Source organism: Chrysochloris asiatica, unplaced genomic scaffold (genome assembly GCF_000296735.1).
Source record: "Chrysochloris asiatica unplaced genomic scaffold, ChrAsi1.0 scaffold00077, whole genome shotgun sequence".
NCBI lineage: Eukaryota > Metazoa > Chordata > Mammalia > Afrosoricida > Chrysochloridae > Chrysochloris > Chrysochloris asiatica.
In genome coordinates, this window is record NW_006408595.1 from 8,453,947 (window position 1) to 8,466,603 (window position 12,657).

General features: G+C 37.4%; 1 protein-coding gene across 1 annotated transcript; it reads right to left on the bottom strand.

The window, feature by feature from the left end:
• Window positions 1-2,269: 2,269 nt before the first annotated feature.
• TWF1 (twinfilin actin-binding protein 1) lies at window positions 2,270-12,340 on the bottom strand. The gene is made up of 8 exons (XM_006865349.1): window positions 12,232-12,340; window positions 10,484-10,561; window positions 7,613-7,791; window positions 5,961-6,056; window positions 4,752-4,856; window positions 3,077-3,202; window positions 2,622-2,772; window positions 2,270-2,475 (listed from the first exon to the last, which is right to left on the bottom strand). The coding sequence occupies exons 1-8, from the start codon at window positions 12,254-12,256 to the stop codon at window positions 2,270-2,272; spliced, it is 966 nt and encodes a 321-aa protein (XP_006865411.1). The 5' UTR covers window positions 12,257-12,340.
• Between the last annotated feature and the right edge of the window lie 317 nt (window positions 12,341-12,657).

The window sequence follows — 12,657 nt, forward strand, 5'->3', positions numbered from 1 at the left end:
AAGTCATCCCCATTATCGATCTCAATCTGTAAAAGATGAGATAAATAATGTAACACAATACATAGTCAAAACTTAATATAGGCAACAATTCAGTTTTCAGATGTGAGATAAGTGTATAGGGCTGCCTAGGAGGAGCTAGTGGGTTTGAACCACCGACCTTGCAATTAATGTTGTTAAGTGCCATCGAGTCGATTCCGACCCAAAGTGACCCTGTATAGGGTTTCCAAGGAGCAGCTGGTAAGCTTGAACCACCGAACTTGCAATTAATGTTGCTAAGTGCCGTCGAGTCGATTCCGACCCATAGTGACCCTGTATAGGGTTTTCAAGGAGCAGCTGGTAAGCTTGAACCACCAACCTTGCAGTTCAAACAACTTGCAGTCTGACGCATTAGCCCACAGTGCCACACCAGGACTCCTTGCAATTAATAGTCCAGTGCTAATCCTACAGCACCACACTAGGACTCCAAAATAAGTATAAATGCTCATAAGTAAATACAAAATACCCATTCTGGCAAGAGAAAATCAGCATCACAGATAAACAATTTCATTTTCTTTATTTTTGAAGGACAGGGGCTACATCCCTCAAAAATAGATATTTATTATTATTATTATATCTTAATGCTTTAATAGATAATAAGCTACAACCATTTCTTCTTACCACTTCAGTTAAATAATGTTTACAAATAAAAGGCATCTCTATATTTTCAAGTTATTTATTGCAGTGCAACTGATACATGGCCTTTCTAGCCATGGTCTTGTTAATTCCCAGCAAAGATTGGATTGGATTGTTGGTGGTGGTGGTGGTCCCGTGGAATCAGTTCGGATTCATAACAACCCTGCGTAGGATTTCAGAGGCTATAAATCTTTTTCAGGAGCAGAAAACCTCATCTTTCTCCCCAAAAGATTGGGTGGAACTGAACAAATAAGGTGCTTGTAGCCCACCAATAGTATTAGACAGATTGTTAACAATGCAAACAGATGCATAGAAACGGGATTTGTCAGTTTTGTTTTCCTGCGAAGCTTAAAATGAGCCATTCCAGAAATAGAGTAGACATCATTACCACCAGGAGAACCCAGGAGTGGAGCATGCTCTTTGAACCCAGGGTCCTAGTCCTGCGAACCTCCTAGACCCAGCGAACCAAGATAGAACTAAAGCAATGGAGAAGGCATGAGATGGTGAGAAAGGGCAGCAGAAAAGCAACAGCAGCAAGAACCAGGATACCAGCACAAGATGGAACAAAGTGGCTACAGTGGGTGTTCTGATCCACAGAGCGAGAGGAGGCTTACTGGCAGTGAGGTACCTCTGGGCACTAGGAGGAGGGAACAAGAGAGAGTTGAGCATCTTCAGGTCAACACTTACAGGTGGAATGGGGTCTCCCTGGGCACTTATTGGTGGAGTTAACGTTTGTAATGCTTGCCTAAGCAGTGCAGTGACTAAGACAAAGCTGTCCTTACTGAAGAACTATATCCGGAGTCATTCCTGATTCTGAATTGTACCCTGTTACTCCCTAATAGACTCAAGCATGACAACAGTAGTGAGGTTGGCCCAGAATCGGGCAAGCATTTCCTTCTGCTGTGCATAAGGTCGCTATGAGTCGGTACCGACTCGATGGCACCTAACAACAACAACTCCCTAATAAAACCCATAATCTTGGATGTGTTCACTGCAATGAATTATCAAACCCAGTAGGGAAGCAGAGCTTACTGTAGGAGGAACGGCTGATGTAAAAAGGTAGGAGGGTGGAGGTAAGTTTGACCTCTGCTTCATAGCAATCAGCACTGGGCTGTTGTGGATGGTGCTTCTCACCCTCCTCATGAAGTAGAAGGTAGTCAGATGCCCTCAACACACCATTTTTGTAATTGGTTACATAATCAAGAAATAAACTCTAGTGGTGCCGTGGTTAAAGTGCTCAGCTCCTAACCAAAAAGTCAGCAGGCAGTTCAAACATACCAGGTGCCCAGCGAGAGAAAGAATGAGGTTTTCTCTGTTTCAATAAAGATGTACAGCCTTGGAAGCCCAATTGTTGTTAAGTGTCCTCAAGTCAGTTCTGGCTGACAGTGACCCTGTAAAGGGTTTCTGAGGAGTGAATGGTAGGTTTGAACTATCCACCTTGTGGTTTAAATCAACCAGTGCTTATCCTATCGCACCACACACCAGGACTTCTGGAAACTGTATACAGGGTCACTATGATTGAAATCAACTCAATGGCACGTAACAACATCTGCGCAAAGCTTAAAGGGCTCAGTACTTCAAATGTTGTTAGTTAGTTTTAAGATGACAGAAAGTCTATAGAAATTTTGGATATAGAAAAACCTAGCACAAACACATTTCTCAAATAAACAGATGAGTCTACCTTTCTGATTACATCCATTTGTAGTTGCCTTTCTACAATCTCTAGCAGAGGACTCTTGCAGCTAGAGTACAGCATCCGCTCTCTTATACTGCACGTGTACCCAGGCATTGAATAAATAAACACTGCAAATTAAAATAATAAATATTATTAGCAACGTATCAATTACAACAACTATCAAGTTGTCTGGGCAAGAAATCAGTAAGAATATAGTGCTGAAATGCAAACACACAAATAGAAAGTAGCATGTTACAAACAATGTATCACAAACCTATGGACTCCAAATAGTCTCCTTCGTGGGAATGCTTATACAGAAAGAAATGATAACGTGCTGAATCCTTGGGAATCCTCTTTGGCAAATCTTTCAGTTCTGTATTTGTAGTGTTGGCCAAAATTATAATTTCATTCTTTATATCTATTTCCTGTCAGGTAAGAGAGAAAATATTCATTAAAACAGAGACACAGAATTCATTTTAAAACTGTGGAAAAGACAAGGGTAAGAAGAACTCACACAGTTATGTATAACATGACTTTTCATGAAAAATACATATTTCCTTCATAATTAAAAATAATAATAAAAAAGAATTAAAAATAAACCTTACACAGCCACATAGGAAAAACATTGTTGTTGCTAAAGTGCCATTGAGTCAGTTCCGACACATAGCCACTCTGTACAGAGTTTCTGAGAGAACTATTATTTCAGAATAATCATTACATATCTCTTACCAACTGCACATAGTTGAGCTGTCTGTTACTTAATTTTTCCAAAGCCTGAAAAGCTTCTTGAGAAATAGGAAATGCAACTCCTTGTAGTGTCTGATGCTTAGTGTCCACACTTACATCAGTCTGAACCTGAATAGGATAGGATATTTAATTTACTGGTATGGTTTCAGCATTTAATAGAGACACATGACAAAGACATTAAAAAAAACCCAATTTATATTAAGTAAACTTCATTTAGTGCTTGACCAACTTATAATTAAAAGAACTTAAAACATGATGAACTTGGTCCTATTAGCACTTTGTCAACATGCAGAGTGCATGACACACCTTCATGAAAATGTTCAGAGTGAAGGCTTAAATGAATGTGCAGTGGTAGTAGGGCTTGGTTTTGTTTACTTACATGGTTTCTTTTAGTAAAATTTCAGTGAGAAACGTAAGTGCTTGACAGTGTTATCAAATTACATAAATTGTAAAACGTCACTTGATTAAAAAAAATTATCAACAGTGGGGTATAACATACAATGTTGTATAAAGCTTTACTTTGTTTTTCGGACATAAATGCAACACAAACACCATGCAATAAATTGAAAGGAGTACAAACAATATACAAAAGACACAATACAGCTCAACAAGTTCTACTACTGCAGAAGTTCCAGACATAGAGCTTTCTTTACTAAGGACATAGGTACACATGTACTGGAAGGGGAAGGATACTTCAAGAAAGCTTTCAACATACAAGTTTAAGATTGGTATACATTTGATAAATGATAGCTAGTACAGGGTCTCATTTGCAGGGTTGCAACAGAAAAGTTAAATCGAAATTTTAATTTGAAAAAAATAATGAATGGAGATTCTACAGCATAAATGATTCTGGATAATGAAACATCATAGAATATTATGCAAATGCATACCCCAATATGATCCTCTGGGTTCTGATTGCAAAGAATAAAACAAACTATCAAACTTGTAAAAATATCTGTAAAAAGTCCTATTCAAATAACTTGAGTTAGAATAATATGATAGATCCTTGCTGCCAAGTTATTAAAAAATTTCCACTTTTTAGATTGATTTCCTTGTTCTTTTCTGTAAAATCTCAGTAGAAATACAGCTGCTATTCTGACTCATAATCTTGGAAAATATGATAAACTAAAATATGGCTCAAATTTATTGACTCTAACATGATCAATAAATACTTAAATAATCATTCCATGTGTATTTCTTCCATCTAAGTAGTGTTTCTTAAAACTAATTCTAGACCTAAAGCTCTTTAACATCCTATACAGCATTTGTACTCTTTAGTCAGCCATCACATGAACTTTGAAACTAAATATCCAGCTTCAAATAACTCAAAATTATTAGATATAATATTTTTTTTATCAAATGGGTAACACTTTCCCCATTTATTCAAAATATAAACTTAAAAACAACTGACCTCCAAAATGGAACATTTACTATTCTGAAAAGGACATAATAAAGAGAGGAGAAAGCTATTTATGAAATGGATATGAAGTTTAATACTTTTTACTTTTATTCCCTGCAAACACATGAAATGGTCTTGTTTCTAAACTAAGCAGAATAAACGTATGCTTCTTCACTCCTTTATTCTCTAGTTACTTATTAACATAATGGCATTTTAAAACACTTTATAATCTTCCAAGTATGCAAAACTTTAATTTACCTCATTTATTTTAATCTGTCGTAATTCTTCTTCAGCTGCAGTCAGTGGGGCAGGAGAAGACTGTGATACCAAATATTTTTTATATCCATGTAGTGATACATCTTCCTATAAGTACAGAAATGGACTGTTACCAGTTACTGTCTACAAGTAAAACCACAGTGAGGGTACATAAAACAGTATACAACTGTAACTTTAAGAATTTTACTCTCTTTTCTTACCTATCTTTAACTTCCCAATTTTATAAGTTTCAAAACTTTCAATGAAGAGTATCCTCCTCTCTTCACTTCTTAAAGTTTATAATGACTAAATCTTTTCTGCAATTGATGATAGGGATATCAGGCACTCAACAAACTTGGGTCAGGTTTCATGTCTACAGGACAACTGTAATTAACCTGTAGGGAAAGTCTGTCCTATAATTACTTAATAAGCAACATACTCAAATTATGAATGCTACACTAAAATGATTTATGTAATTTTTCTACAATTATTCATAAGCAATTATTATAGTTCTTATATTCAAAGAAAAAAGAATACTCCAAAGAGCCTATAATTTTGTGGTTTAGAAGACCAAAGCTCAGAAGTGAGTCAATTCACAATTCAAGGGAACAAGTAATGCTTTCCCATCAAGTCTTGTGCTTGCTCTACACTACATTACTTTCTGAACCAGAATGAAAGTTCTAGAAGATGTGCAGCTGCTCTAAAAATATATTTCAATTTCTTAATTTGAATGTACAGTATAAATACATATACTTACCATATAGCTATTGTAACAGGAATTCTTAATCCTAACTTATTTGATCTTAATTGATTACCTCAGTGAATTAATCAATTAATTAAATATATCCATTAATTTACCTGCCTCAATGTTTTGGTTTAAGTAATAGTTACTGCTTTTAGAATATGGGAATAAATGTTCAAGATACTGAAAAAGTACTGCTTCTTGGAAGCAGCTTTTCTCACTAAGTCTATCTCTCTATCCTTCAAATGAAAATTGTAAGCTAGATGAAGGGGTTGAAATAAATGATCTTAGAGGTGTGTTTCAGTTTTTGAAGTCTATGATCTATGGATTAACAAAGACTATCCCAATATAATCTAAGGGTCTAAGTCTAATGTTTTAGAATCACTTAATATATAAAATATGTACAAATTAATAAATTGAGTTACATATTCATTTGTAACATACAGAATCTAAATGAATAAGTTTTATACCTTTACTGTTCCAAACACTTCATCTTTAATATGGCCCCCTCCAAACTCCTTTTTCAGAGTTGCTCTTGTGGCTGCATACAACATTTTTTGACGAACCTAAACGTGTAATCATGAAAGTTTACTTATCTTACAGATAAAAATATATCATTATTAAAAAAAGGATTTTTTAATTTACTTAAGTCTTCAAGCACATAAACACAAAAATAAACTGTAAAAAGTTAAAACCCACTAATATATTAAAACATGTCTGTTTATTGAGGCAAAAATTAAGCATCTCAGTAGTTTTACATATAGTCACCAACGCAGATTTCAATTTACAGTATAAATCATGCTTTTTCAAAAAGGGGAAAATACTAATTTTTTAAAAAATGTCTTTATTTTTCAGTGTATAAAATGAGTTCAAGATTTTAAAAACTACTTTAAAAGGAAGAAAAATCCTTGAAATGAAGTAACCTGGATGCGATGACATTTTACTCAAAGCAAACCCAGCTATTATTACTAATCAATTTGTTCCAAGAATCAAATATTCTTAGTGTGCTTATGGCACACAGCATTTTACAAGGGATCCAGAGATGAGAAGATACCATTATTAAAGAGTCTACTTTAGCATCCACAGAGAACTAATAAGAGTAACTACCAATCAACAGAATTTTATAATCTTATACAGGCAAATACAGTATTTCAGACAGGATATAAGGAATTAAAGTGAATGGGATCATCCTTGAAAAAGAAATCAAGATAACTTTAAAAATTATTTTGCTTTTCTATAACAAACAAAACCTAGCCTTTAAAACAATGGACCCTATTCTATTAACACAGTCATTTGTCTTACTTAGTCAATCTATTACCCAACTTTCCTACAAAAACACTTCTGTAGTATGTCCATTACTTGAATGGTTGTGGCTGTTTGTGTTGTTATGTGCCATCGAGTGGGTTCGGACTCAGTGACCCTGTGGTTTCCAAAGAGCAGCTGGTGGGTTTGAAATGCCAACTCCACAGACCTTGTGGTTCGCAGTCCAGTGCTTACCTGGCAGTACCACACCTCACTTGTTTTATTTAGTTAATCTGCTATCCAACTTTTCTACACTGGGACTTGTGTGGCATGCCCATTACTTGAATGGTAGCTATTAAGAGCAATGTTGAATATCAACAATACTGGATATGATTAACGTTTATCATAAACATATTTTTATGGGTTTTTTTTTTGTAACTTTCAGAGCAAAATAGCTAGTTTTTGTTCTGTTTTGTTTTTTAAGGCCTATAGTCATTTAAGGAGTCCTGTTGTAGTGTTGTAGGATAAGCACTGGACTGCTAATCATAAGGTTGGCAAGTCAAACCCACCAGCCTCTCCTTGGAAACCCTATACAAGATGGCTGTGATTTGAAACCAACTCAATGGCACTTAACAACAACATAGTACTTAAAATTGCCACATAAATTTATATTTAAAATCAGTAACTTTTAATTTCAAAGGCAAGACTCCTAATTCTAGCATATTACTCTTGATTCCACATTAATCAATCAAAGGATTATTTTTACCAATAATTGTTCCTTTTTATGGGAAATGATTATTACTTCTTAATCTTCTTTTGGCCAAGGAACATTTTCTATTTCTAGCATTTAACAACAAATGAACTATAAAAATGGACTTACATGAGAATGATCTGGAGACCATGCAATGAATATCCATTCATATCCCTGGGCGTTCTGAGAATCTAACCTGAATAATATATAGCATGGCTGTTTGTCCTCTAGTAACGGGAGAACAAAGGAATCATAATCCTTCTCCCACGAAGCTGAAGGTTGACTACATGATCCAATCACAAGTTGCTCTACAAAGAATAATATTTAAAAAGATACATAAATAGCTTGAAATCTCTAATGGCAATGTGTTGAAGAGAACTATAAATTATCTGCTAATTATTATTAATCTTATCAAAGAGTTGACAGAAAAAAGGCAACAACACAGAAAATACTGATTTATATAAATAACTACCACTCAACGAATCCTAATGTGGTGTTTTATGATAAGCACTGCACTGCTAACCACAAGGTCAGAGATTCAAACACACCAGCCACTCATTGGAAATCCTATATACAGTCGCTATGAGTTGGAACCACCTTGACAACACCTAACAACAACAAACCACTGAAAAGTATAATTTCTGAAATTAATATCAGATTCCTGCTCTGTCATTACAGGAAAAGCACTAAACTGTTAACCAGAGGTTGGCAGTTCAAACCCACCAGCCGCTCCTTGGAAACCCTATAGATGGCTGCTATGAATCAGCACTCAACAACAACCACTCCAAAGTGTAATCTCTGAAATTAATATTGAGTTGTTCCTGTTGTTAACTAACAACTAACTCATATAGATTATATATAGGGTTTCCAAGGAGTGGCTAGTGGGTTTAAACAGCCTACTGGGCGATGAACAGCCTAGGGTTATCCTACAGTGCCACACCGAGGCTACTGAGTTGGACAGTTGTTGTTAAGTGCTGTCGAGTCAGTTCTGACTCATATTGACCCCATATAAGGTACTTCACAGAAGTGGTTGGTAGGTTTGAACCACCCTAAACAGGATCGCTAAGAAGCTCTGGTAGCGTAGTGGTTACGAATCGAGCTGTGAACTGCAAGGTCAGCAGTTCGAAACTACCAGTTGTTCCGTGGGACAAAGATGAGGATTTCTGCTCCCGTATAGATTTACAGCCTTGGAAACCCTTTGCAGGGTCACTGTAAGTTGGAACCAACTCCACGGCACATAACAACAACAAACAGGATCGCTATGGGTCGGAACCTACTCAATGGCACTTAACAACAACAATAACAACTTTGTGGTTAGCAGTCCAGTGTTTACCCTACAGAGCCATACCAGTACTTCAAGTAGCAAATATTAAATAAAAACAGGCTTAGCTCCTATATTTGGCCATAATGCTACTGATTAAAAATGTGTGTCAACTCATATAGTCACTTTGAAGAGTTATTTGGTGGAAGTAAATAAAATTGAAAATACACACTCTGCATAAAGAATATTACACGTATGTACAGCGCTGAACCTTGAACCATAAGGTTGGCAGTTCAAACTCACTAGAAATTCCTCAGACACCCCATATAGGGTCACTATGAATTGGAATTACTTGATGGCACTTAGCAACAACATGAGTACTTGCTGTATTATTTTTTGTTGTATTAGTCTTTGTAATTTTCCCAACAGCTAATATAAACAGAAAGGAGCTCTGGTAGCATAGTGGATACTAATCGGGCAGTGAACCGCAAGGTCAGCAGTTCTAAACTACCACAGAGAGAAAGATGAGGCTTTCTGCTCCTATAAAGATGTGCAGCCTCGGAAACCCTGTTCAGGGTCACTATGGGTCAGAACCGACTCGACGGCACTTAACAACAACAATATAAACAGAAAACGGTTTTGGAAATAGTGGTGTCTTCCTTCCTTGAAGATGTTAGTTAGCTAAAAAATGGATAAAGTACAAAGTACAGTTCATTTTAATGGGTATTTAATATGCTTTTTAATTTAGATTTCTGTATGACAAATACATTTTTTTAAATGTATGATATTTACATTGTATTACTTTATAAACTATTCCTGATATTGCTAATGGATAAGCAAAATTTAGAAAGCAAATTAAATATACTTCCAGTTTATGAAAGAACAAATTATTTTTCCAAGGCAAAAATATTTTAAGGTACTTAACTAAATAGCATATTTTAACATATTCATTTATGACCAAGCAGCTATATTATTCAAATCTCCCTGAAGTTTTTAGCATTAAAAGACTCTCCTCTGCAACCCATCTTATTGCTTATAGAAAAAAGACTTTTAAGAGAATCAATCTGTAGTTTGTTATAGCCTCACAATTTTCCCAACACAACATATATTGTTGTTAAATGCCATTGAGTCGGTTCCAACTCATAGCAACCCTGTATAGGGTTTCTAAGGAGCGGCTGACAGGTTTGAACTGCCAACCTTATGGTTAGCCGTCCAGTGCTTATTTTACATGGCAACACCAGGACACCAAAACAACATATAAAAGTAATCTGTAACATGGATTTTAATCAGGTGCAGAAAATGAGAGAGTTTGAAAAAAATTCTTTCTAGATAAAAGCTAACTTTATTGCATTACAATTAGCAAGGAACTTATTATTATTATTATTATTTTTTTTACTAGCTTCCAATCCAGATACAGAAGCACTGACTAATTTGAAATGAATTGCGGTGCAGAAACTGAGACACAAAAGTAATAGAGGAAGATGCCACACTGAAAAACACCATCTTTCTGTATCTCTGATAGTCAGCTACACAGAATTCAGAAATCAAGCAAATACCCATGGGAACATCCAAAGTGCACAGGACCCAAGTTACCTAAAAGGCTGGTAAGTTTACAGACAGCAAACTGTGACCTTGCTTCACATTAATTAATGGTTCAAACCACTAACAAAGATTTACAAATCTAAAATAAGGTACCAAATAATCCAGGCAAAAGCATTATTTTTTAATGTTCAACTAACCATTTTCAATAGATATTTTCAGAAGTCTGTATTTCCCATTTCTTGCTCTGGCAAAGATATCTTTAACATCTTCACTAGCTGTGAAAAAAGAAAGAAAAGTAAACCTTTTTTTTCTTTTTCTTTTTAAATTCTATTTAATGTCTTAATACTTTCTTTTGCTACTTAAAATGAGAAAGGAATGGATAGACTACAAAGAAAATAATCTTGGAACACTCTTATTACCAGTAATTTAAATGATAACACTTAAAAGCATAACATCAGTTACACTGTATAGAGCTAAATAATATAACACTTAAAATATATTAGTTCTATTATGCTTTAGCCACATATGTATTCCACAACAGAAACACTGGAGTAAATACACTGAAGTAACTCAAATTCAATAAAAGACAAATGACAACTATGTAGAACAGTTTTGTTCATTTGCCAATGTGACTTGCTTTCATTTTTTAGTCCAATTGTAAGCTTATGATAGACACCTCCTTTATAACGACATTTTTTTTCCCTAAAAATTCCCGTTAACAACAACAGCAAATGCCAGATATCCTCTGGGTTAAAGACAAAGTCAATAAAATACATTCCATCCAACAACAACATCGTTAAAACGTTCTTAAAAACATGGAATTAAAACATATTGGAATTTTCCCACAAACTTTTTGAAGCTCTCCTCACAGTCTAGTTGCATGCATCATTTATACTACCTTGGATTTCTCAAAAAGTTACGAATAAGCACACTGCAAAGCTTCAAATTTCGTTCTTGAGCTATTTTTTTTGACAGCAAGAACCACATTGCATTATTTAAGTAGTGTTTGCCATAAGGTTTAAGCATGAAAGGCAATAATTATATATTTAGATGTCAAAATTAGCACAGACGAATGAAAAAAAGAATGCTCTTAGGTTTAGACTGTTTTGCTTGTGCGTTGGGATGGTGAGGGGTAATATCAAAGACCTTTGTAAAACACACAATTAAATGCTCACCAACGGGTAAGTAAGACCTTGGGTTTATATTCTCGTTAAGTGATCTCCAGTAACCTCGGGATATATTACTTTATTCTGATGATGAGCTCAGCTCTTGCAGACTGCTCATTTTCAAACCAGGAAATAATGGAGGTCCGATACAATTCGACTGCCTGCACGGATGATTAAGTGCAGTCACAAAGATCAGACCTTTCAGCTCGTCTGGGAAAAAAACCAAAGCACACCCAGCCCTCAGCGTTTCTCATAATATAATTCACGTTCCTATTATGGAAGAGGGTGCGTAAGAGTTTGGGAAGTACCCTTACTGACGTGAACAAGATTTTAGAATCTTTCTTTTCAAGTTCAAAGTCTGTAACAATGTCTTTCTGATCGTGAAATGAATCTCCTGTCTCCACAGCATAAACGAGCCCACGTCGCCTCCACTGGTCCAGCCCTTCCCTACCTGATGGAAAGGGGGAAAGTTGGGCTAACGTCGGGGGCGGTGGAGGGCACGCCCCTTCACCCCGCCGCTTCGGAGACCCAATTTCTTTCATTCCTCTGAATTTCTGGTCTGTCTGCAACGTGGCGGCGTTCGGGTCGGGGCTGGGACGGGCGGAGGCCGGGAGCACCGGGAAACGGGAGTGTGGAGACACGTAGAAGCTCGGCTCTCCCCGCGGGACCGATTCCCCGTGCCGGGAGCCCAAGTCAGGCCCTGCCCATCCCGCAACCCGCCCGGATCTGCCAGGCCTCCCGGGAACCCCTTCCCCGCGGGCCGCGCCGACCGTCGTTACCTTGGATGCCGGTCTGGTGGGACATGGCGGCAGCCGCGGGCTCCCGGCTCCAGCGCTAAGTGAAGCGAGCGGCCCCAGCCGGCGCCTCCAGGAAGTGGCTGCTTCTCCGCCGGCCGGCGCGTCATCTGCCCGCGACTCGCGGCCGCCCCGCCCTGAGCGCTGACGGTATTCCCGAGCGTCTTCACCGCCCCCGCCGCCCGCTTGTGGAGCCGCCAGAAGCCTGCTGGGACGCTGGAGGTGGCAGTGTGAAGCCGAAGCTTCAGATCCGCGCCGCCGCCTCTTGCCACCTGCTCTCTGCCAGGGCTCACTGCCCTCTGCACAAGCCGCAACCTCTTTCTCTGCACTAGGGAAAAACCCACAACCCGGCAGCCCTGGGCTCCTTGCACTCTTGACTGTGTCCCGCGGCGACCCCGCTGATGCGCCCCC